The sequence below is a fragment of the Chelonoidis abingdonii genome, chromosome 7 (assembly GCF_003597395.2).
Source record: "Chelonoidis abingdonii isolate Lonesome George chromosome 7, CheloAbing_2.0, whole genome shotgun sequence".
Taxonomy (NCBI): Eukaryota; Metazoa; Chordata; order Testudines; family Testudinidae; genus Chelonoidis; species Chelonoidis abingdonii.
The window spans coordinates 97056115-97083213 of record NC_133775.1 but is presented as its reverse complement, the minus strand read 5'-3'; the positions used below and the strand labels follow the sequence as shown (position 1 = coordinate 97083213).

The 27099-nt window shown below is 39.3% G+C and overlaps 1 protein-coding gene across 2 annotated transcripts; it reads right to left on the bottom strand.

The window, feature by feature from the left end:
* Window positions 1-1723: 1723 nt before the first annotated feature.
* On the bottom strand, window positions 1724-27099 carry MEIKIN (meiotic kinetochore factor). Of its 2 annotated transcripts, XM_032769160.2 has the most exons (14): window positions 26920-27099; window positions 24186-24273; window positions 23816-23894; window positions 22363-22423; window positions 20186-20314; window positions 16627-16746; window positions 16333-16372; window positions 15684-15748; window positions 13735-13829; window positions 12378-12560; window positions 9318-9401; window positions 7685-7813; window positions 7158-7311; window positions 1724-1849 (listed from the first exon to the last, which is right to left on the bottom strand). In XM_032769160.2, exons 1-14 carry the CDS (start codon window positions 27074-27076, stop codon window positions 1803-1805), a joined length of 1431 nt encoding a protein of 476 aa, XP_032625051.1. In that variant the 5' UTR covers window positions 27077-27099; the 3' UTR covers window positions 1724-1802. The 2 variants fall into 2 exon arrangements, with proteins under 2 accessions (XP_032625051.1, XP_032625052.1); XM_032769161.2 differs by lacking the exon at window positions 7685-7813.

The window sequence follows — 27099 nt, the reverse complement described above, 5'->3', positions numbered from 1 at the left end:
TCCTCCAAGGACACTAGGGGAGTGATTAAGAACTGGTTCAGAGGCAAGCAATATTGCCCTGAACCTACCCCAGAGAAGAGAAAGCGCGAGACCCAGAGAACAGTACCGGCAATTTGCCACAATACAAATTGATTCAGAATGTAATATGGCCAAGATAATTAATCCCAGAGCAAATTTTTACAGTATTATAAAAGAAACCGACAGCAGCACTCACTGCAACAATGATGAGTTACTGAATATGTGAATGCTTTACATTAGGGTTTTTAAACTCATCATGTGTATTAAAGAATGCAATCTAGCTAATCATCTCATTAAATAGGACTGAAGTGAATGTACAATGGGTTAAATGCACCGCACTTATGTTTAAATACATAAGGGTAAAAATCCATCCTTGGTTGATGGATTCATAAGGGGAAGCTAGTGATATTAAGAAGCAGTCTAATGTTAAAGATTTAGGCCATATAGGACAGCTGGCTAGCATAGCAAAAATGGTAGCTGTACTATTTGTCTAAGGAAATTAAAATGAATTATGCTAAGTTGTGTAGCTGCTTTGTGGTACAGAAGAGTGGCCAGTGGAAGACCAAGACTTACGACCCACTGATATAGGCTGAGCACTTCCATCCCTTTTCTTTCAGGTTATTCTTTCCAGGTTTGCAAGTGGTTGCAACTTTGTCTGTGGTTCTTTAAGAAACCTAGGATGTGCTCCCGTAGGGTAGGAATTTCTAGAGGAGTCTAAGGTAGCCGGTACTCAAATCAGACTGAAAGTCAATGGAATGTGGGTACCTAATTACCTTTGACTTCTTCCGAATTAATCACCTTACTTTTGTTTTAGACAAATACCACTCCCTCCCTCACTGTCAAAACTGAGCAATAGTATCTGGAAACTTTATTGCAGAATTAGAAAATGTCTTAGATCAAAGGTAAAACAACTAGGTGCCCATCTTGCAAACATGTACATTTTATGCATGTATTAAAATGTAAGCATGTGAGTAGTTTCACAAGAGGCAGAGTATGGTAGTATTAATACCCTGCCTAGTCAATACAATTACTCATGTGCTGAATTTTATGCATGTGCATACTGCTTGCAAAATTGCAGCTCTAAAGCTTCAACTTGTAAACTCTTAAGTGAGTAGCCTTTACTTAGTCCTATTGATAGACTTCAGTGGGATTACTTGCATGAGTAGGGGTTTCCAAAGTCAGGCTCCAATATGGTATTTCATGTAGACTTTCAGCAGATATTTTTCCATATGGCAAGAGCACCACGATAAACTAACTAGTCTCTGTTCAGAATGATCATATAAGATGCCGTGGAACAGGACTGAGGTACTTGTGCAAGCTGTCTACTTGGATCACATGAACACTAAGTTTCTCGCTTTCATGAACATTATTCTTAACTACAAAAAATAATCAGGACTTGAGCACCAGTTTTAAAGTTTTCATAATTTTCTTTATAAATATTAGCAAGTTGGCATATCAATCCAAATGTTTCTATTTAATACAATTTAATCAATTTTTCCAATTAATTGAATATATGGTGCACCTGGAGAATACTGCCCAAGTCAAAATATTACTTATTTGTACAATTTTTTCCAACAAATCATTAAGAACTTCCTGCAAGGCATGCATGAACACACTATTTCAAATGATGCCTCAACAACTGACATCTATAGATAATAGACTACACTATGCAATGCAAGTCACACTTCTGTGAGCCTCCTCGTTTATATAGTGATCATATGCTTCTGCCCCTTACAGTGGGACCTTTAATTCTTTCATTTGACTCCTGAAGAAAACCAAAGAGCTCATCCATGATCACTGTAGACCCAGTTTTTGGTACTAGTAATAACATCTGAAAAATAATGTAAGGGAAAAAATAAGTTGTGTGTGTAAATACTCTCTCTAAAATATCAGTCCAATAAATTCTTTAGTCAGTCTGTGGCATAACTGGTATGTGTAGTGGTATCAGGGCCTTACAGCTCAGCTTCCTGTTAGAGGAGAAATCAGCAATGCAAAGTTTGGGTATATCCTTAATACAGCTTGTTTATTTTACATTATATACCTCAGCCCTAGACAGAGGTGGTCACAAATAGCATGAAGGCAATTCCCTTTTCTAAAAATCTCAGTCAAAACAGCTTCCCAGGAAGCAACTGTTTCAGGAACTGACTAGTTAGATTAGGAACAGAGCAAACTCTTACCTCTTGCCACAACTCCTCTAAAAAGAAATGTCAAAAAGTATTTCTTCAGAAAAAGAACGGTATTCTCACTAATAATGAGACCTTGTAAGACTATGTGCAACTGCGCCATCTGGTGACCCTCAGGATAACAGTATTTAAAATTTGTGCAGCTATTTCTGCAGACATTTTCCCTAAAAGTTACAGATCAGAAGTACTGTCCTGATCTGCTCTTATTAGTAAGTGGCTACTGTTTACATACAATAAGTATTTCTCAGTGATCGCCAGTACATGCAGAAATGTATGTTCGTGACAGTTACATGGAAATGAATTTCAGGATATAGTTCTAGGAATTCTTTAGGTGTATCCATGTTTCTGATAGCTTAACAAGACAAATGCCTGAAAAGACATGCTTACAGCAAGCTAACATTTTGAGTTAAATACCTTAAGTTTGCCTTTTACATACTTACCAGAGGACTGAACCAGGAGCCATTTGTAAACAGAATACCCCAAACGAATTGACATCTACTCTACAGAACTATGATCAGATCCTCCCCAAGTGAAATTTAAAGCGGGTGAAGGAGGATCACAGAAATAGATGAAGTGAAAGTAGACAGTATATAGAGAGGGGAAGTGGAAAGTGTATGCAGAAAGAGGAACAAAAACAAATAGGATTTAAACATTTTTGTACAGCTATTAGAAATCTGAGATTAAATAGCATGAGTTTTAGTAAATATTAGTTTCACTTAATGCATTAAATGTAACAATTACATAAAGTTAAATATCAGTCTCTAAAACTTTTAAGTTAATAGGAGCTGTTAAGTGCTCAGTACTTTTGAGGACCTAGGTTTAAACATTCAGTTCTCCAAGTCTTATATACAGCACAGTACTTTCTCAAAAAAAATAGATGAATTTTCCAATGCAGTGTTTATAATTTGGAACATTTCAATAGAGGTACAACATGCCAGAGCTACAATATGAAAAAACGTAATAATTGGTTCATGGAAAGTAAGGTATTATGAGAAATGTACATATGAGGCTCAATTCTACAAGACACTGAACACACTGACCGGAATCCAGGAAAATTTAGGCACATGCTTAAATTTTAAACAAGCATATTTCCATTGAAATTAGTGCAATTAGTCACAAATGGTTAATTTTAAGCATATACTTAATGCCTTAACTTCAATGGGAATATTCTTATGCTTGACGGTAAGCACGTCTTTGCTGGGCTAGGGCCTGTCATAAGTAGATAGGTAAGGTAAGGGTTAATTTTCTTTTGCCTGTAAACGGTAACCAAACACCTGACCAGAGGACCAATCAGAGAACTGGATTGTTTAAAAGTCAGGGGCGGGAATTTGTATACTCAGGGTCTTTTTTGTTTCCTCGGCTGTGGGTAAACAAGCTTTTCTTCTAACTCCATCTTATCTAAGATATTCTACTAAAAGTCTGTGAGTACAAAGGAAAGCAAAGTAATTCGGCTATGAGGAGCTTTGTGTTGTATTTACTGTGTGTGATTGCTGGTCTATTTAAATTGGCTATTTTTTAAACCAGACTGGGTTATTCATATTTTCTTAAGTAGGAGCCTGTATTAATGTTTATGCAAAGTTATTACTGTTTTTCTCTTTCTATATATAAGTTTCTTTTTCAAAACTTGTGGAAGATTCTTTTTCTAGTAAGGCAAAGAAATTGGAATCTCTTGTACAGGTATCTGTCTCCCTCACGGGAAGACAGGAAGAGGGGAAGGCAAAGCTCAAGCTGTTGGTATTTTTGCATCTCAATTGTCCTGAGGGAATGAAGCTATCTCTTAGGGAAGCAGAGAACAGGTTTCTTTGGTACTCGCAGGCTAGACCAAGATGGCAAGCCTGGGAAGGAAGGGGGAAGGGGTTATCTCTCCTGCTTTTAGACTCCAAGGGATTTTGGTAATTCTGGGGTTCCCCCCAGGGAAGGGTTGGGGACACCAGAGAGAGGAAAGGGGGGTCAGGCCCTATCAATTCCTGACCTGGTGGCAGCCTATCAGATCTAAGCTGGAGATTAAGCTTAGAGGACTTTATGCTAGTACCTCATATCTGAACTCTAAGGTCCAGATTGAGGAATTATACTATGACAGGGCCAGAGTGCTCAGTCCATTGCAGGATCAAGTCCACTGTAAGATAGCCAAGAACTACTAATTTCTACCACCTTCTGTCAAATGAGTTTATAATGGACGGTGGATATTTTTTAGATGATTTCACAGGTCACAAGTAGACTTGATCAGAATTTGATGTCAGATTTCAAGGTAAAGGCTACATGCAAACCCAGCGTACCATCTTGCGAACATTTCTGCTATGAGAAAAAGCTCAAAAAACTAGAACAGCAAAGCAGCTCAGAATTCCCCTACTGCTCATATGACTAAGCAGTTTGTAACGCTTTATAAATACTCGTACATCTTGATTTAGAATTGGATCACATTATGTTTTACAAGTGTCCCATTATTTCTGAACCAATGTTTATTTTAGTTACTTACTACCAGTTATTTTGGAATAGGTTCTGCATTTTCCTAATGCCAATGTGCACAAGATGAAAAGATAACACTCCCTTGTCACTATACTCCTATATCTGTACAGAGGAGCAGCTATTGATAATTTTGACACATTTTTAAAAGCACTTAGCCTATGTTCTAGAGATGATCTATGTATTCTTGTAATATGGTAAAATATAAACAATATAATCTTTTGCATTAAAAAACTTCCATGAGCCATTTTGTGCTAATGTCTCGTCTCTGGGTTGAAGCTAAATAATGTCATAGTCCAAATGGCCAAGTAGCTGTAATTAATTTTTCTGAAAAAGTGCTTGAAAGAAACAACATTCTTAAAGCTAGAAGAATGACTTTAAACTTAGTAGCTAAGTAGAGACATGCCATCCAGTGACATGCCAAGAAATCTGCAGATAAAAAGTTTACAGTGTTAGTGAGACCACTACTACATCCAGTTCTGATGTTCATGTGTTAAACAGGCTGTTGAAAAATAGGGAAGGGGAGCCACAAAAATTGTTTGTGAACTGGAAAAAATGCCATAGAGGGGGAAATTATCCATCCTATCAGAAAAAATACTGAGAGGTGATTTGATTATAGCGTATAAGTACCTTCATGGTGAGAAAATACCAGTTACTTAAGAGCACTAATCTAGCATGGAAAAGGCAAAACAAGAACCAGTGGCTGAAAGCTGAAGCCAGACAAATTCGAATGAGAAATAAGGCACAAATATTTAACAGGGAGGGCAATTAATCATTGGAATAAACTATCAAGGGAAGTGGTGAATGCTCCATCTCTTAAAAGTCTTCAAAATCAAGACTGGATGCCTTTCTGGAAGATCTGATTTATTCAAACAAGTTATGGAGCTCAATACACTGAGTGAAATACAACTTCTTGTGATATACAGGAAATCAGATTAGATTATCTAATGGTCCCTTCTGGCTGTAAGAGAAAATGCAAACACAAATATTATAATAAGGTACAGATAAGTTATGACTTAAGTTACTTAAACTCAAATACATTTTTAAAAGAACTTTCATTGTAATTTCTAAAGAAGGTAAAATGAACATGTGTGGAGTCCCAATGAGCTTATCACACCTTAGAAGATAATCCAGACAAAACTGAGTGCTTCCAAATACTCATTCTGCTACATAAATATCTTCACAATTCTCTAAAGTTCATGCTTATGGTATTTTTTTGTCAAAACATTTTGTGAGATAGGGTGTTGAATAGATTATTAAATTAAGCAGCTGAAGTATCCGATTTAAATTTTCAGAACAACATGCCTGTAAGAGATATTACTCTTTAAATTAAAGGTAGCACCTAGGAACCCCAATCTAGGATCAGGGCCTAAGAACCATATAGACTACAGACAACTGTTCCTACACTAGACAGTTTATGGTCTGTGTATTCGACAAGATACAAGATGACAAATGGGATGGAGGAGGAAGATGCAACAAAATTGGCAAAGTTTAGCAGAAAACTAAAACCCTCAGCTGGCCACTAGCCTAACCAATGCCAGAGTATGCTTTGTAAGCATCATGGCAAATGTGGGTTTTAAGGAAGGATTTAGAAAAGATATGGTGGCGGCTTCATAAATATTGACATGGAGGGTTTGGCTACACTTGCAGCCGTACAGTGCTGCTGCGGGAGCGCTCCCGCGGCAGCGCTTTGAAGTGCGAGTGTGGTCGCAGCAGCAGCGCTGGGAGAACTCTCCCAGCGCTGCAGGTACTCCACCTCCCCATGAGGATTAGCTTGCAGCACTGGGAGCCGCACTCCCAGTGCTGGGGCACTGTTTACACTGGCGCTTTGCAGAGCTGTAACTTGCTGCGCTCATGGGGTGTGTTTTTTCACACCCCTGAACGAGAAAGCTGCAGCGCTGTAAAGCGCCAGTGTAGCCAAGGCCGGAGTATTCCCAGCCATAGGGCAGCATGGGCCCAAAGCACAGAGGTACTTGAAGAATCAGAAAAGTGGGTAAGTAAGGCTTATCATTGGAAGAACAAAGATGTGGTAGAGGACCAATATCTTGATAAGTTGTGTAGGTCTAATTTTAATGCCTCCTTCCTGTCCGTTTTGGGGTGAAAAGTACCCATGAGGACACATGTAATCTCTGTGGACAAGCAAATGCAGAAACTGCAACTTTCTGTGGCTCTTGCATGGAGGTCTGGGTCCAGTTAGAGTCTGAGGAAACTTCTTGAACCCTCTCCTGTCCTTGTGCATCTATAATGCACAGTGATTTCACCACACAGGTGTGAAAGGTGTTTCGAAGAGGAAAGCTCTGTCATTTTATTCAGCTTCCCAAACGAATTTTACGGAGAATGTCAATGCTTCACTGTTGCACCACTTTATTATAACTTTTCCATCTCTCAGATGTGTGGGGAGGTATTTGGTTTTTTTAAAGAAAACTACAACTCCCACACTCAAGCAAGTATTTCTATCATTTACATACGAAACAATTTTCTATGTTCCGTTACCTTCAGATATTCCTTCAGGGGGATGCAATGTGTTTCTGTTTGCTGGAGTTCGGTGAACCATGGAGACTCTAAGCCCTGGAGAAGTTTTAATAATGGAGCAGATTTCTTTGTTTGTGTCTGATTTCTTGTTTTGTGTTTCTTTGTTATGCAGAGACTGAAAAGAAGAGTGAAGCAACTCCAATTATATAACAGCTATTGACAAGTGATCTTCTCATCTACTGATATCAAGAACTTCCCTTAAAGAAGGTATGAGTTTGTACAAAGAGGGAGGAATAGAGTCATTAGAGATTACAGATATCAAGGGATATGACTACAGAAAATTAAACTAAGATTACTCTTGTACATTTAATGAAATACTATAGCAACAGTTCTCAAAAAATTCAAGACACTTAAAGTCAAGCATTTAAATATTTCTACCATTAAGTTCTAGTCCAACTGTGTAATATTGTAATACTCTAACACATTCTATCATGAAACTATTAGGCCAGGGCTAAAAATTAAAAATATATATATATCAAGGTTACAACCTGATAAATAGTTTTTTCTTCTGAACTCAAAGATGCAGGACCAATTTCTTCTGAGTTTACATATGGACCCGTTGAATTTAGGAATAAGTCTTCACCAAAAGAGGCCTTGTGCACTGGTGACAAGTTAAACTACACATCAACCAAAATATAAGCAATATCAGTAATATGTACTTAAAATTCAGCTGATTTACTGGTAAGGTAATAAACAAAACTGAATTCAAATGGGCTAGCTCTTAAGTGAGAGATGGCTGTGCTGAGAGAATAGGATTAGGAATCTCAAACTCCCAAATCACTGAAGAGTCATTGTGGCCTTCGGCAAATTATTTAGGATATGTCTATACTGCAGCTGGGAAAGGAGTCTCCCAGCTCAGGCAGACAGACTTGCAATAGAGGGGCTCATGGTAGTGCACTAAAAACAGTGTGGATGCTGTGGCATTGGCAGAAGCTCAGGCTAGCCTTCTGAGCTCAAACCCACCCAATCCCCTGGGTCTGAGTGCAGGTGGCTAGCCCAAGCCTCAGCCAGTGCCACAACATCCTCTTGAGCTAGCATGAGTCTGTATCCGGGCTGGGAATCTCCCTCCCAGCTGCAGTGTAAACATATCTTTATGCTCTGATTTAGTATCCTCATTTGTAAAATGGGAACAACATTAATATGTCTCTCATATGGCTTGTTAGAGTTAATAAGTTTGAGTTTCTAAAGCAGGTTCAGGAGAAAAAGCTTGATGCATTATTATATCAACACATAATACTGAGAGAGCCAGTACATCTTCCTTCTGAATAATTTGGTTCCATATTATGGAGTCTTCCTATTGAAGGAACATCTCTCTCTAAAACTGTACAGTTTATGTCATGTCTCAATTCATCTCATGTGACCTGCACAAAGATAAAAACTAATGCATTAATCTAAGGCAGTGTTTCCCAAACTTGGGATGCCACTTGAGTAAGGAAAGCCCCTGGTGGGCCAGGCCGGTTTGTTTACCTGCCAGATCTGCAGGTCCGGCCAATCGCGGCTCTCACTTGCTACGGTTCACCGCTGCAGGCCAATGGAAGCTGCTGGAAGTGGCACGGGCCGAGGGACGTACTGACTGCCGCTTCCAGCGGCTCCCATTGGCCTGGAGCAGCAAACCGCGGCCAGTGGGAGCTGCGATTGGCCGGACCTGTGGACGTGGCAGCTAAACAAACCAGCCCGCCAGGGGCTTTCCGTACACAAGCGGCGTCCCAAGTTTGGGAAACACTGATCTAAGGAATTAAAGGTTTTTAAAATGCAATTTAAATATGGATAGCATTTCTTTTCAACAAACATTTTTGAAATATGTTGGTGCAAGTAAAGCTGTTAAGGTGTTCATTTAACTACATAAAATCCTTTTAAAAATCAAACATTCAATTTTAACAAGTAGCTATTCTAAGAAACATCCAGTTGACTGGATTTGCTCACAATTGTTTGTAACTTAATGTGTCACAAATCAGGTAATTGCATGCATAAGTGAGGTGTACAACTTGTACATCTAATTCATTCCTAAACAGTCCTAATTCATTAAAAAAAATTATCCATCAACTTTAACGCTTTCAACTGTTTTACCATATTTTTTTAAAAAAAGATAGTACCCACTAGTGTTTTGTATATTCATCTCACCTCTAATTCTTCTGGCTGAAAGTATGCTGTGCTTGTTAGCAATTGTCTATTTTTTTCTGTGATCAATATTTTAGAATTAATTTCCTGTTTAGAAATACAATAGAGCATGTAAACATCAAAAATACTCTTGGCAATTTCCTTCATTAGTAATTTGGAGTCCTATACAAAATGGCACATTCTGGGATTCTATTAAAATTCTAAGAAACTGATCTAAAAAGGTAAAGACAAGTTACAGTTCATCCTACAATTATGTTACTTTTATTCTTGTATTCTTTAAATGAAGGCATGGAATCAGTTTACTGCAGCATAAAGGGACGAGAATTTACTCCTCAATCCCACAGTCAATGGATAGATTAGACACTTCTTCCTTGTCTAGTGGTCTGATAAGAGTTCTCTCTTTCCTGGATTCTCCAAATCATCTTGAATTAGGAAACAAGACAGAAGGTACTAGCTGTCAATGACATTAACTAGTTTTGTCTCCAAAGCATTCCACTTCATATCCACCCACAACTTTCAGAATTAATTTAGTCTCATGTATTTGCCCTTGAGAGAATCTAATCATTCTAAAAAATCCAGACTTGTGACTTATTTTGATTTTCTGCAGCCATATGAATTCCACTTCATATGAATTCTGCAGCCACTTACTGTGGGGGGCGAAAAGTCCTCTGAACATGTATTATTCAGGCTTTCAGTTTTGAGTGAGGCATAATTCAGAAAGCCTGACTCTGAGTTGTTTTGGAATTTAATAGTTGGAAAAGTCTAAACATACGGAACAAGAAAGAGGAAGCGTACAACATACAAAGTGATCCAAAAAACAGCATTTGGAGACCCAAGGCTGATAAGTCATTTTTAAGGTCTCTCCCTTCCTCCGCCCCCGCCACTTTGTTCTGTGAATCAAACTCAGTATGAAGTATGCTAATAACTTTTTTGTTTCAGTTTTCACCAAAAAGGTTAGTAGTGATCAGACATCTAACACTGAAAGTGGGAACTGAGGAAAGTTTGAAAAAAATGGGTTTATTTAACATGGTGAAGAGAAGACTGAGGGATGGGCACAAAACAGTTTTAAGTACATAAAATATTGTAACAAGAAGGAGGGTGAAAAATTGTTCTCCATAATAGGACAGGACAAGAAGCAATGGGCTTAAATTGCAGCAAGGGAGGTTTAGGTTAGACTTTAGGAAAAACTTTGTACAAGTCAGGATAGTTAAGCACTGGAACAAATTGCGTAAAGAGGTTGTGGAATCTCCATCATTGGAGATGTTTAAGAATAGGTTAGACAAACAGCTGTCAGGAATGGTCTAATTATTACTTAATCCTGCCTTGAGTGCAGAGAACCGTATTAGATGACATAGTAAGGTTCCTTCCAGTCTTACACTTAAATGATTTTATGCACATTTTTTGGCTATTTCTTTTCAAAAAAGTTAAGAAAAAGGTAAAAATCTGAGCAAATGACCAACTATTTTTGCTGCCTCTTCTCAGGCTAAATTTTTCCAAGTTTCCCAAACTCATTGCAGGGCTTTATATGCTACAGATGTCTTCATGAAGCAGGCAGAGCAGTGTTCACTTCCAGGGAAGTTTCATTTGGATTGTCTTATAGCTAAGGCTACGGTTTTGTCAGGGATATTTTTAGTAAAAGTCAGGGACAGGTCACGGGCAAAAAAAAAAAAAAAAAAGTCACAGAAGCCGTGACCTATCCCTGACTTTTACTAAAAACATCCGTGACAAAATGGGGAGGTAGGAGGGTCCAGCACCCTGCTCCTCTGCCCCCCCCCCCAACACAGCAGCTGGGAGCTGCAGGAACTTCATTGCCCAGTGGGTGAGAGGGGTCCCCTTACTGCCCTTTGGAACTGGAGCTGAGGGGTGCTCTGCAGGGCTGGAAGCTAGTGGGGGGTGGGGCTGCTAACAATGGAGGCTGGGGAACTGTGACGGGTTCCCTGCCCGGGAGCTGCAGGGAGCCTGTGGCCGCTGAGCAGCTCTGGGGTCCATCTGCTGCCACTGCAGACAACTGGAAGCTGTGGTGGGGCCCTAGCTGCCAGCGGTGGTGACCCCACCAGCAGCGGTAGCTTGGCAGCTCAGAGGTTGCTGGCAGTGGTGGCAGGAGGGCCCGCCACTGCGGGAGGGTCCCTGGCTGCTCATGGAGGCTGGTCAGTTGCGGGCCCCCCAATGTCACGGAGGTCACTGGAAGTCACGGACTTCATGACATAATCTTCGCCTTATAGTGTCTGAGACAGACATGTTGCATGCAGCAGATTTGATTTATTCCAAAGCATCACAGCACTGGCCTAATTCTGCTCCCCTTGAATTCCACACTAATTTCTACTACTGCAACAGACACAAAATCCTCGAGGTCATCCAACAGGTCTTCCCGCAGCTCCCATTGGCCGGGAATGGCAAACCGCAGCCACTGGGAGCTGCAGAGGCCATGCCTGCGGATGGTCAATGTAACAAACAGTCTTGTGGCCTGCCAGTGGATTACCCTGATGGGCTGCATGTGGCCCGTGGACCGAAGGTTGACCACCACTGGTCTAGACCAAGCTTTTGGTTAGAATTCCTAACTGTTGTACTACCAATGATCAAAGCACTAGTACAGACCAGCTGCTGGCATCTTTACTACATACTCCTAACACTACTCAGAGCAGGTGGTGAAGATGCCACTAGCTCTCTGTCCACTGGTAAAAAAAAGAATGGAGATGTTAACCAACCAGAGGTTTAGTATACACAAGACCAATGAGTATAACCTACTCTAACCAGATTCATTTTCAGCCATATAGGGCCTGATCCTGCATGCCTTGTGCACTCAGTGTCTTATGCTTCAGTGAGAATTCTGGGTGCATAAGGAAGGCTGCAAATGGACTATCGTCTCTGTAAACGTAAGCCTAACTTTCACTGTTTCAAAGTGAATATATACTCCATTTGCCTGACAGTACTTGTTATTCTGAGATGGCAGCTTTGTATCAACCTTCACAGCTTCCATCATTGCCCAGTGGAATTCTCACTTATCCGTGGGAGCTCCTCTCATTTTAAGCCTCCATGGGTAAACAGCAGAGTAGAAATGCTTACCACCTCAATGTCTGGTTGTTTGGATGGCAGCACTTCTGCTGCCAATTCATATGATTCAGTTGAAATACGTTCCGCAGGAGATACAAGCTGATGGCATGAAGATGTCTCAATCTTTAACAGGCTGCTGAATTTTACTTTTTTTCGGCACTTCACGTTTTTAGGATTAGCAATTTGGTTATCAAGCTATAATGAGATGAACAATTATACTTCGTATTATAAAATGAACCCCTATTATCAGCCTCTGAAGTGCCAGACAAAAGGATAGCACAATAATACATTGATTCTTAAGAGTTAGATCATTGCCTTACACCACACTCTTAGGTCTAGTGAGTTATTAGGCACAGTTAAACTGATCAATGTATGCAGTAGCACCTAGCCACCCAATCAGGGCTCTGGGTTCTGTTGCATTGACACTGCGTGCACACACTCCCTGCCTCATAATGCACACAAATCTAGTATTACTTACTGCCATGGTTCCAGAGCGACCCCTCACTCAGTCTCTCCATGGGCACCCCTTTCAAGTGGTAGGCCCAGTGCCTACACTACTCTCAGAGTGGAATCCCATGACCTTTAGGTTGAGTCATCTGGTTACAACTCCCCTGTTTACCAACCATGTTTCCTCAGCAGGTCCAACTGGGCTTGGACCCTGCTATAAACTTCCCTTTGGGAGCTGTGAACAGTAGATAGATGCAGTGACACGGAACAGTTTCTTCAAAGCCAAGCATTATTTATCCATAGGATAACAGCAATCACAGTGAAAGGGGTTAAAACAAGATATCCACATGCCTTATTGCCTTACCTAAGCTTAAGATTTCCCTCAAATTTGGGTAGGCCTACTTATCCCTACCTGCTCCCCACTTCCTCTGGAAGCCAGCTTACAGCCTTTCTGCAAACCGTCTCTGCCTCTCAGCTTCAAGGCTGAGGCTTTTAACAATGTCCACTTTCTTGAAGGTTTCTTGCCTGAAAAGCCCTCAGTCTGTCCCAAGATAGAGATGGTAGTGCAAGAGACAAAGAACAACAAAAGGTTTTTTTTTTTATACCTGTACTGTCAGTTAAGCACTAGTAATCAGGATTGTCTAAAGCCATTGTCTTTGAAGTCTTGCAGTTGTGCAAAAATCACCCAGGACTGAATTAACTCTTTGCACCCACGTAACAGTCAGCAAGCTAGAACACCTAAAAGATACAACTCTCTCCCAGGTTCTTTACACTTACCATTCCAAAGACCCGCTAAACTAAGTGCCTTCAAAAACATTTAGGAAACACTGCCTCTGTCAAGATATTACCCCTTTTTTAGTTCTCCTAGTGATATCTGGGTGCTCAAATTACAACAAGGTATGTTAATAATTAAACCCCTCACCTGTCTCTTTGGTCTTGTAGGTAATGAAGAGAATGTACTGATTTTTATATCCAGAGTTTTTTCCATAGTAGGCAGAAATTTACACACTTGTTTTCCTGTGATGAAAACAATGTTTTTATTGGAGAAAAGGCGCATAGATGCTCTCCATCCCTACATTGTAAATTATCCCTTGAAAGGGAGAATCAGGGATCATGCCACAAAATCCATATGCAGAGTTTGCTTCTCTTGCTCTATTCCTGGTTCAGTGTTTGGTGGGAGAAGTTTAGAATGTTCTTCCTGCTCGCCTGTCTCCCTACTGCTCCCTCTGCTGCTGCCCAGCTGTGCACACAAACCACAGAGCAGGGAGCAAACACTGTATAAGTCAGGAAGCAGCTTCTGATGGGGTCTGGCTGTGCCGCTATTTTCCACCTCAATTAACTAGAAAAAATTAAGCAGTTTTTTGGACCATGGCCAAAACTGTAAAATTAGTTGGAATTCATTCAGAATTTGAGCTATCAGTAGCCATTCATGATAATAATATCACCTTCAAATACCACAAACAAAATAAAAAATGAAAAAGCAAGACTCACAAAATATAAGAATTAGCAGTTTTGTACCTGGCTAAATTAAACTTTAAAATTTTTTATTCATGGGGAAAGGTAAGAAATTGTCTTTTTCATTGGACGCTGTATGTGATTAATTGGTATACAGAGGGGGTTTGGTTTCCCGTAACAGCTGACTGTGTGTTCTGGATGAAATCTAGTTCTCTTTACGGAATGAGTTTTAACAAACAGGTTCGGTTCCCTTCCCACTCCTGCTCATTGCAAAGCTCAGGCTTTGTGAGAGATAATGGGTCAGGCACAAGCCTGGTTCTAATAAGGAGACCTGGGCTATAAGTTTCATATGAAATATAATGGAAGTTTCTATGGTTTTGCTTATAGGTAGCAAGAGATTTGCTAGCAGCAAATATCGTCAATGGCCAGTGATGGGACATCAGATGGGGAGGGCTCTGAGTTACTACAGAGAATTCTTTCCCAGGTGTCTGGCTGGGGGTCTTGTCCACATGCTCAGGGTCTAACTGACTGCCATATCTGGCATCAGGAAGAATTTTTTCCTGGGTTAGATTGGCAGAGACCCAGGTGTGGGGCCACCTTCCTCTGCAGCATGGGGCACTGGTCACTTGCAAATTTAAAGTAGTGTAAGTGGTGGATTCTCTGTAATTCGAAGTCTTTAAATCAGGATTGAGGACTTCAGTAACTCAGAGGTTATGGGTCTATTACAGGAGCGGGTGGGTGAGCTTCTGTGGTCTGCAATGTGCAGACTGTCAGACTAGGTGATCACTATGGTCCCTTCTAATCTTAAAGTCTATTGGGTCTATTAAAAACAAAATTTTACTGTTAATAGACCTTCTTAGCTTCTTTTCTGAAATTTAAGAACTATACAGTTATTTTAGATTTTTTTAAAAAAAACATTTAACCTCAGTGCTACTTCTCTGCCAGAAGTTAAATACAGTAAAAAAATAAAAGCAAGGAACTGCTTCTCACCTACCCTCTGCCAATAAAACCAATAAGTCAAACCCCTTTTCCCACCAACATTAGCTCTTATGAGCCCTTTCCTTCCAGACACTCAGAGTCTCTATATTCCCTAAAATAATCCTTCCTGCGTGCTGAGACCTCTCAAACCACACTGAAGTCACTGGCAGAGAATATTAGGTGGCAAATTAAAGTAAGCAGTTATCCAATTAACTGTACTGCCAAGACTTGCTGTCTTGAATAGCCATGTTCCTTATTGGTTTTCTGCAAGGTAGAGGACTAGGCTGTCACTAGGTTAGAGAGGATCTAGTGAGACAAAATTCTTTGGGAATCACCATAACTCGTAGCAGAGTCCAAACAAGTTTAAAGTAGAATAAAGGAAAAATCTAATAGACAACTAATTTGCAAGTAGTACAACTATTTTAAGCCATATTTTACCTGCCACAACTGTTGAAACACTCATCAAGTCAGAAGAATCTTTGTTGCATTTTGATGGTGACTCTCTGATAACAAATTAAAATTCTGTTATTAGTATCTTAAAATTTAGACAGCAAAATATTTATAGAAAACTAATCATACAGATAACTAAAATTTCCTCTTCATTTTCATCAAAAAAGCTTAGGAGTTCAATTACATTTTTCTAATGTAATTTTTCAAACAAAACAGCTGATCAAATGAGTCAAATACTTAGTTTATCAAATCAAGTAGATTAAAACTATGAAGGGATTTTATAATTTAAAAATCAAAGAAAGAAAAAGAATCACTGAAATCAAATACTATATAGTGAAATATATCCAGAAGACCATAGAAAAATGTAAGTAGTGTGTAGTGGAGCCAATTAAAATCCAAGAAGGTAGCTTGTTTTAGTAGACTTTTGTCTTAACCCTGCAAGCACTTACTCACCCATTTATCCTAATTGATCAATCCCACTTAAGCCATTGGGGCTGCTCTGAGTGAAATCAAGCAGGGACACAAGTATTTGCAGATCAGGACATTAATTTGCATATACAGGACAAAATAAGGATATATGTGTGTTTTGCAGGTTTATTATTAAAAATTAAGTCAAATTCTCTGCTTTACAGATTACCTCCCAATGTTTTGGTCTTGATGACCCTCTGATATGGGCTCTAAAAGACAAAACAGTTTAAATTTAAGATAGCTATGAAAGGCAGAGGATATCCTACTGCATATTAATATTTATATCAAGTGTATTATAAACATGAACATTAACTTGAGGTGCTATTCGCTATAGTGCAGAAGGGCCTTTCCAATGAATTAACTAAAGGAAAGAGACTTACAGGGTCTTTCTAGAGTGAACTCTATCTAGTTTTAAATTAAGTGAAATAAGCATTTGAAATAATTTAATATAAAAAGGAGTTACCTAATATCTCTGAAAGATTTGAAAGCTGTGGCATCTTATCTATGGTCACTGCTTTGCTGGTGTCCAGGAGAGTAGAATTCTTATATTTGAGAAACTCCTCAGGATTGGAATTATTTCTGTCTGAACACAGAAGATACAGTTGAAAGTTGCCTTCCATTCTGTAGTTAATTCTGTTCCCAAATTCAGTCTACAATCTTACAAACATCACAGCTCTACGTAAGTCCCTCATTTAGGGTGACATGCACTCACGTAGATAGAGAGCATTGTGAGAGGTCCTCTGCCAGCTGTTGCAGCCAATCTCTTCCCTACATACCTTGCAGAAGCAAAAACCCATAATTTCCTTTTTTTTTTTTAATATAAGAACAGCTGAAATCTCTGATGCAATATAGTAGGTCAGTGTACACTGCAAATTTTTAGCCCAGGATCTCAAAGCATTTAAAAGATTAGGCCTGGACTATCAAAAGGCACAATCTGTAGGCTTATTCTGGCCAATAACACTTGAACAAGATGGATTCGTGCCCACAAAACAAAGATCAGACTTTTGACTATTTAAAGCTATGGTCTTTGGGAAGGCAGAACGAGTCTAACTAGATAGTGATATCAAATGTGATTAATAGAGTCTAACAGATTTTTTTGTGCATCAAGGCAACATGCAGTGTCACTGATAAAGGGAACGGGATGCACCAGAACTAGGGGAATCTTTCAGCATTTACATTGTGCTCCATGTTTAAATGTTCAGTGTCTTTATTTTGCTATCCTATGCTGACACCTGTCAGAGTGGACATCCTTAAAGGAGTACATATACGTAGAAAAGTAAAGTTTTGTTGCATGTTTTTCTATTGTATAAAGTTCAATTTATCTTTCCCTTTGCTTTTTTAAAAATTCTAACTTTACCTGTTTTAGTCCCCAATTAAGTTTTATGAACTTTAAAAGAAATCTGATTAAGTCACTGGACTAGATCCTTGACCCTATTCTAATTGCTGTGCATTGCTCAGGCCACCCTATCCCAGACACATTTTGGGAGTAGATGGGGATTCATAGATTCATAGACTCTAGGACTGGAAGGGACCTCGAGAGGTCATCAAGTTCAGTCCCCTGCCCTCATGGCAGGACCAAATACTGTCTAGACCATCCCTGATAGACATTTATCTAACCTACTCTTAAATATCTCCAGAGATGGAGATTCTACAACCTCCCTAGGCAATTTATTCCAGTGTTTAACTACCCTGACAGTTAGGAACTTTTTCGTAATGTCCAACCTAAATCTCCCTTGCTGCAGTTTAAGCCCATTGCTTCTTGTTCTATCATTAGAGGCTAAGGTGAACAAGTTTTCTCCCTCCTCCTGATGACACCCTTTAGATACCTGAAAACTGCTATCATGTCCCCTCTCAGTCTTCTCTTTTTCCAAACTAAATAAACCAATTCTTTCAGCCTTCCTTCATAGGTCATGTTCTCAAGACCTTTAATTCATTCTTGTTGCTCTTCTCTGGACCCTCTCCAATTTCTCCACATCTTTCTTGAAATGCGGTGCCCTGAACTGGACACAATACTCCAGTTGAGGCCTAACCAGCGCAGAGTAGAGCGGAAGAATGACTTCTCGTGTCTTTTTACAACACACCTGTTAATGCATCCCAGAATCACATTGCTTTTTTTGCAACAGTATCACACTGTTGACTCATACTTAGCTTGTGGTCCACTATGACCCTAGATCTCTTTCTGCCATACTCCTTCCTAGACAGTCTCTTCCCATTCTGTATGTGTGAAAGTGATTGTTCCTTCCTAAGTGGAGCACTTTGCATTTGTCTTTATTGAACTTCATCCGGTTTACCTCAGACCATTTCTCCAATTTGTCCAGATCATTTTGAATTTTGACCCTGTCCTCCAAGCAGTTGCAATCCCTCCCAGTTTGGTATCATCCGCAAACTTAATAAGCGTACTTTCTATGCCAACATCTAAGTCGTTGATGAAAATATTGAACAGAGCCGTCCCAAAACAGACCCTGCGGAACCCCACTTGTTATACCTTTCCAGCAGGATTGGGAGCCATTAATAACTACTCTCTGAGTATGGTTATCCAGCCAGTTATGCACCCACCTTACGTTGCCCCATCTAAATTGTATTTGCCTAGTTTATCGATAAGGATATCATGCGAGACTGTATCAAATGCCTTACTAAAGTCTAGGTACACCACATCCACCGCTTCTCCCTTATCCACACAAGACTCGTTATCCTATCAAAGAAAGCTATCAGATTGGTTTGACATGATTTGTTCTTTACAAATCCATGCTGGCTATTCCCTATCACCTTACCACCTTCCAAGTGTTTGTTTGCAGATGATTTCTTAATTACTTGCTCCATTATCTTCCCTGGCACAGAAGTTAAACTAACTGGTCTGTAGTTTCCTGGGTTGTTTTTATTTTCCCTTTTTATAGATGGGCACTATATTTGCCCTTTTCCAGTCTTCTGGAATCTCTCCCGTCTCCCATGACTTTCCAAAGATAATAGCTAGAGGCTCAGATACACTCCTCTATTAACTCCTTGAGTATTCTAGGATGCATTTCATCAGACCCTGGTGACTTGCAGGCATCTAATTTTCTAAGTGATTTTTAACTTGCTCTTTTTTTATTTTTATCTTCTAAACCTACCCCCTTCCAAAGCATTCACTATGTTAGACATTCCTTCAGACTTCTCAGTGAAGACCGAAACAAAGAAGTCATTAAGCATCTCTGCCATTTCCAAGTTCCTGTTACTGTTTCTCCCTCCTCACTGAGCAATGGGCCTACCCTGTCCTTGGTCTTCCTCTTGCTTTAATGTATTGATAAAAAGTCTTCTTGTTTCCCTTTATTCCCATAGCTAGTTTGAACTCATTTTGTGCCTTTGCCTTTCTAATCTTGCCCCTGCATTCCTGTGTTGTTTGCCTGTATTTCATCCTTTGTAATCTACCTAGTTTCCATTTTTATGATTCCTTTTTATTTTGTAGGTCATGCAAGATCTCATGGTTAAGCCAAGGTGGTCTTTTGCCACATTTTCTATCTTTCCCTACCCAACGAATAGCTTGCTTTTGGGCCCTTAATAGTGTCCCTTTGAAAAACTGCCAACTCTCCTCAGCTGTTTTTCCCCTCAGGCTTGATTCCCATGGGACCTTACCAGTCAGTTCTCTAAGCTTACCAAATCCGCCTTTCCTGAAATCCATGGTCTCTATTTTGCTGTACTCCCTTCTACCCTTCCTTAGAGTTGCAAACTCTATGATTTCATGATGTGGCCAGAGCATGCTGTGCTCAGCTATCTCCAGCTAGTACTAAAGCCCCCAACGAACCATTTCTGCCAGCCTTTAAAACTACTTCAAATTATGCATATGGCCAGTCAGCCCCTAGATTGGAGGATCAAGCCCCTGTAGATCCTGCAATGAGCACAGCCTGGCTCAATCCAGAGATCTGACCCAAATGAGTGAAAGATACATAGATAGAATTAATTATACTATTATATATGAATATTTGTATCTTTCTACACTCATATCTTTCTACATCAGGCTGAAAATATAATTTGAAAATTAGTTTTACCTAAACTGTCTTCATCCCTGAATATTTCAGGTGATGGGCAACTATTCATGCTATCAGTAGACTCTGTACTGGAATCCATGTCCAAACAGTGCAGTAGAAAGGTAGAGACACCTGTAGGCAGAGTCATTCCTGTAATTTAAGAGGAAAAAATGTTTCAGATATTGTCAATGTACCATCAGGTAAGGATACAAGTTCTGATCCTGCAATGAGCTAAATATCTTCAATTATTATGGGTAGTTTAAAAAACAAACACATACATTTTAACACAAAGTAGTACAAACTGAAACCTGGCTTATGTTGTAAGCCTAGAAACAATCTTTATTATTTAAAGGAAGTAGGTGTCTCAAACTCTTTTCATGCAAGATTCCACCAGAGAAAAAGCCTGTAGGTTAGAGTCAGCTTAAAGGGGACTCTTATACAAGCTCACACTGCAGCAGAGCTCCCTGTGTAGTCATATATTCAGTCCTTTAAATGAGATACTAAATCTACAGTAGATCCTTTCTGGCAGGAGTCTAATGGAAGTCTAGGTAGAATATGAATATTCCATGGCACTTTTCAATAGAGTAGGGATAGCCTTGATTAACAGACCTTCACTCAAAACTGTTCTTCTAGACAAAGGACACCAATCTATTAGAGTAGCTAGGTAATCCTCCCAGTGACATATTTTGGAGACTGGCACAGAGCTTAAACATGTTATCAATTATTCAGCTAAAAACCTTTCTATATAAATTAACTTCCAGAAGTAAGCTAGTTACACAAGAGATTCCATTCCCTTGGGTACAGCCAGAGCTGGCGCTAGGCATAAGCAGACTAAGCAATTACTTTTAGGGCCCCAGGTAGCTGAAGAAAGCCCCCTATTAAGTATGGGGGGGGCAGGATCAAAAATATTCCTGCGCATGGTCCCCAATGGGCTAGCACAGCCTCTGTGTACAGCATAATGGCTATTTGCTTAGATCATCCTGTTATATTCAGTTGGCCTTCTTCAGTACACTTAGAGACTCACCGAAAGGCATTATTCAAGTTCAAGGGTTAGAATTCTATCACTTTAGGTTTGTCTCCCATCATACTGTTGTCTGGGACAATTGACTACACCAGAGGTATAACTGAACTGAAGACTGCAACTGGAAAGATTAGGGAAAAATTAGACAAAATAGATGAAGGTAGACCTCTTCCACCTAAACCTCAGATAACTACAGCCAATCTTAAGAGGCCAAGTAATAACTATCATTAAATGCCAAACCATAACTTTCAGGACTACATTCCTATATGCTCCTGGAAAGTTAAGAATACAGAGAAAGAGGGCTTTTCTGAGAAGTGTCAATGATTTTGTAAGGAGAGTCCTGTTCATAAATGAAAGTAAAATACATTAGACACTCAGAAGTACCTTGTAACAAAAGTTGACCAAACACATGTTGGAATCAACAGAAGTAGAAACCCAACCTGGATCCAAACAGTATGTACTTTCTGAATGTAATATACAGTGTTGTAGCTATGTCAGACTCTGGATGTTCAAGAGACAAGATAGGTGAGGGTAATATCTTTTATTGGGCCACCCTCTGTTGGTGAAAGACAGGCTTTCAGGTCATACAGAGCTCTCTGTCAGGTCTGGGAAAGGTTCTCAAGCCCCTCACAGCTAAATACAAGATCAAACAGATAGAAATGTTAACTACTTGTGCTAAACTTGTCCAACTTTCAGGTGATGTTGTAAACAAGAAGGCAGCAGCATTATCGCCTGTAAACAAACTTGTTTGTCTTAGCAATTCGTTGAATAAGAAGTAGGCCTGAGTGGACTTATAGGCTCTGAAGTTTTACATAGTTTTGTTTCTGAGTGCACTTATAGAACAAAAAAATCTACATTTGTAAGTTGCACTTTTAGGATAAAGAGATTGCATTATGGTACTTGTATTCTGTGTAAATGATAAAAGTGTTGTATTATAACTGAAATCAATATATTTGAAACTGTAGAAAAACATCCAAAATATTTAATAAATGTCAATTGGTATTCTATTGTTTAACAGTGTGATTAAATGAACGTAGGGCAGTCTGAACTAGTACAGGAATAATGCACAAGTCAAATCTAACGTGTACCGTAATATCAATATTTATAGAACTGTCCTTTAATTCCAATTTTAAAAGTTGGATGTATTGTATATATTAATAGCCTAAAATGTACTCACCTGAAGTAGACTCACTGTTTCTCAAACTTTCTTTACTTTCAGAGTTGATGTGCAGAGATTCCTAAAATGAACAAGGGAAGATGCAGATGAAAATAGTAACAAATGTAGATCAAGAGATGTAATCAGATTTGTTCTTATGTTATCAAGGATTCAAGAGAAAAGCTTTGAGAATGATTTTCTTGCAATAAATTTGTCACTTAGGTTACTGACAATTAAACCTGCCAGCCCCAAATAGCCAATATAGTTGTATCCTACTGTTTTTCATGCATCATCAGCAAAATTGCAATCTGACTTATTGTTCTGAATCTACTGTTAGTAAAAGTTGGTTTTATCCTAATTTTTTGTTTGGCTATAGCTTCCATTGAAGGCCTTCTGCAATCAAGGAAATTTCTACGTAAGCAAGAAGTGCAAGGCTAGTGCAAATATATGAAGCAAGAGAACAAAACACACACTTTCTAGTATCAGAGGGGTAGCCATGTTAGTCTGGATCTGTAAAAAGCAACAAAGAGTCCTGTGGCACCTTATAGAAGTGTCTGACAAAGTCGGTATTCACTCACGAAAGCTTATGCTCCAATACATCTGTTAGTCTACAAGGTGCCACAGGACTCTTTGTTGCTTTTTATACACCTAGCTGACTTCTGCTTCAAGTAAAACTGATTTGCACAAATATGTCATCAATGCTGTAAAACACACACAAGTAACTTTATGCATTATGTAGTCTTATAGAACTCAAGGGGGCTACTCACATTCATAAAGCTGAATGTTTGCACGATCAGGACCTAGGTATCAAAGTAATTGACGGAGGGTACATAAGGAACACCCATGTGTAAATTTTACAGTAACATTTGAGGATAACCATTTTACAGTCAGAAGTGATGGGACTTAGTTTATAGGATGTTTGAGCTAAAAAGGATTTTGCAGAAAGTGTTTTTTTGCTGTAATGACATTATTTAGCTATTATGTAGTACTTCTGATTTCTTAACACCTTTGTGAAGTGCTTTGAGATAAGTATTATCCCAGTTTTGCAGATGGAGAAACTGGGGAAGAATCATGACATGACTTGCCCAAGATCAGATAGCAGCTAGTTAGTATTTCTGTATGTTTACCAGTTATACACCAGTTTTTGTTCTGGCAACCGACCAGATGTCCCAATTTTGGGGTGTTTTTTTTTCTATATAGGTTCCTATTACCCCCCACCTCCTGTCCCAATTTTTCACACTTGCTGTCTGGTCACCCTAAACCCACAGTGCAAAAAAAGCCATAAAGCCAAGTTCAGCCTTAAACAAATGCATGTGACTTGAAATGACTTTGCTGTGATTGATGCTTGTGTAGAGAAGGGGAGAATTAAGCCCACAGCAGATAAGTACTCCCCCCCATCTTACCCTCCACCAATAGCACCACCCAATAAAAATTAAGATTTAGTAAAGGGTAGTGGAGTAGAAAATGTCCATACCCTCAACGGCATAGTGCTTTTTTCCCTGATGTCTTCATTTTCTTCCATACCTGTAATTTTCTCATCATTTAATTGATCACTATGTTTGGGAAAAGAACACAGCAAAACTAAGCTTGCACTTGCATTACACACACTGAAATTTAGCTTATTCTACAATTTTTAAATTTAAAAGTTAAATTCGAGCTCATTCCAGGGAAGTCCTTAAAAAAACCCAGCCTTTTAGATGGTGGTCAAGTAGCTCAACAGATAACTGCTATCAGAATTTGGTGGGCATATCTCCAACATTTATCAGACAGTTATGAATTTAGCACAAGCAGCTCTAAAGTTAAGTATTGTAACTGGTGTATTTTGAATGCATGTTACCGCAGACCTCTGATCAGATGAATTGTTTGTTTTGGTCACTTCAGAGTTTTCTTTGATTTTTGGTAAGGCTTTCACATTGGGATTTCCCTTTGCACCTACAGAAAAGTGAATATTTAAATTTAGAACTAAGACTACCATTAGCAAAACTATAAAATTAATCTATAATGGGCAGGGTCATAGAAGACAAATGACAAGTTAAAAATCTTATTTAGAGACAGTCATCAATCTTTAATATGTTTGCAATATTGGGGTAAAAGTCTGAATGAGGATCCTACCTTGCTATTTCTTCTCAGGTGATTTGTTTGCTCACACACTAATATGAGACAAATCACACCATCTGGCTTAAAGAAATACAGTAGGCTGTTCAGAGTATGACAAATCTCCTGTGTGTGACCTTTTCACAGGAAAACAGAATAAAAATTTTTGGAAGTGACATTTTCTATGGGGTTTGCAAAAGCTTTGAGCCCAATTAGATTTTAATAACTAACCCACTATAAACTCCAAATTTATAAGTCAGAAGTCTTTTAACACAGATTAGTTACCAATGATAATATTACATACATCCCTGATCCTGAAAAATTAGAAAAAAATCAACACCACTCTTCACTGCTTGCATTCCAAACACTGCAGTACAATTTGATATAAGTCAATTTTATCACCAAGTTTGCTTTACACTGTGGATTTTGAAGATATGGGGATTTTTTTGTGGGGATGACAATATTACAGAAAGCTAACAGCCAACATAAATCCTGAAAAATTAGACATGATAATTTCAGCATTAATAAGATAAGATGTTATTTTCAGACACATGCAAGGACATTTCTTAATGAATGCATCATTTTAAAGAGAGGGCATGGAGGTGAAGCTTCAGACCATTTCTTCCTATTCACAAGGGGGAAGGAGAATGGAGACCAACCACTGCATAGCACTCTGCAGCAGCCCCTGGCTGAGACTCACTGGATTTTGGGATTGGACAGGATTAAGAGCCAAGAATCATCCCCTACTAAGCCCCTTCCCCTCTGGATTTTTGTAGATATTTACAGTTTATAAGCATATAACTCTCTATAGGTCTTCTCCATGACTGCTATCAGCACCCACTCCATTGTACAAGGTGGCTCAGCCAATGGAAACAGCTCCTACAAATTAGAGTGGGAACCAGCAGAACAGAGTCAAGGCAGGAACCAATCACAGGGTTATTTTAAAAGCTGCCTTTTAAAGAGGGTGTCTTCTCAAATGAGTGAAACTTGATAGTTCTTTTGTGGGAAATGAAACAGCTGATCTTGATTAATCATGATCTCACCCCATCTAAGCAACTCACACAAAAACCTCTAGTTTAAGTTTTATCTGTAATCAATGTTTATACATACAAATTTTTAAAGTCCCTAGACCCTTCCAGCTGTAACTCCCAGACCTGCCAAGTCTCTAAGGAGATGCTGTCTTCTGAGGATTAGTATGAATTCAGTTTTTGAAGTGCCTCTCCTTGGTGATTAAGGGGTTTGCCATGTGTTTCAAGAAGGGTCATATCTTGGCAAAGGAAAACAAATTATGTCCCTCCATGGGAAACATCTATGAATAGCAAACAACCATTTTAATCAGTCTAGAAGAGCTGACTATTGATTAAAGTAGACAGCAAATCAAGATTGCTGAGTTCTATTCCCAGGTCCACCTCGTGACCAAATCACTGAACCCCTGTTTCCCCATCTGCAAAGTTTTACTAACTATGCTTTCCTACCTGTCAGATAAATCTCCCACAAACACATACTTGAATGCACTGCATCTTGTTGCTTGGACTCAAAAAGACACCCATTCCTCTCTACAGCCTGCTGACTCTTGACATTACATACATCAAGCGTACATGACGAGCAAGTAGATTTTCCTTTCTAAATCCCAGTTTAAATTTACAACAGCAGTTTAACAACATTTGGACTGTCCTAGGGGAAGATGAGGATGAGCCATTTTTATTCAACATATAAGTTACTGATTTTTTTTTTTTGTGGTGAGGACAGTACTTCAATGTGCATCTATATTTTGACAGGATTCAGGTCTACATTTTCCCTTTTCTTATTAGCAGGAGAGTCAGAACATGAAGCTTACAGGACAAACAGCAGTGGTGGCCAGGGAATGTAGTACACAGCTGATATCTAGATCACTCCTTGCACATCTCAAACTATCAGAGCCTAAAACTGTTGGACCCAATGTGGAACCAAGACCCAGAATGGAGAGATGAGAAATATACCTTGATATCCCACCTGTCAAGCAGGAGGGAAAATTGGCTATTGGAACTTAATGTTATCTAATAGAATGCACCCTGAAGAACAAGAGATCCATTTTAGGATAAAAGGAGGATGTTAAGGTTCAGGACTCAGAGCATTCACTGTCTTGGTTTAGACCTTTTTTATTCTGGAAGTAAACTGTTTATATTTCAACAAAAAGTCCAAAATGCACATATAATCAAATTTGGCCTTGAGAGAGGCACAGCCCCCTAATTAATGTGGGAAGAGTGAAAGGTAGCAAGTAATACCTCTAGTGAGGACACAGACAACCCCCTTCCCGCCCCAAAGCCAGGATCTGGCATGTAAACATCTCTTAATAGGGTTATCCCTCACCATCTTAATAAGCCTACCCAACCTCAAACTATATTTTTGTCTATCACACATTTTAGTGGTAGCTAAACCTCTAACATGTCCACGAATGTTAAAGGAAACTCAGAGAAAGTGACAAGATGGAGTAACAGTTACTACTTTGGGCATGGGACTGGAAGAGGCGTCGGCAGGGCTGGAGGGTACTGCCTTTTCTGCTGCCTTGGGGAACCGATACAGCCACCCCTGGTACGGGGGAGGAGCAGTACACTTTCTTCTGCCTCTGTCGGGCATAGGTGCGCAGTTTGAACCACTCCATCTTTTTTTCTTTCTCCTCCCAGC

Bases quoted from the DNA above. Each gene is read 5' to 3' on its own strand.
- MEIKIN (XM_032769160.2), bottom strand. From the start codon at position 27,076: ATGGAGTGGTTCAAACTGCGCACCTATGCCCGACAGAGGCAGAAGAAA. The intron at 12,561-13,734 runs GTGAGGGGTTTA...ATCTCATTATAG, and splicing joins CTACAAGACCAAAGAGACAG to CTTGATAACCAAATTGCTAA. The intron at 7,814-9,317 runs GTGAGATGAATA...GTTGATGTGTAG, and splicing joins TTCAGCCAGAAGAATTAGAG to TTTAACTTGTCACCAGTGCA.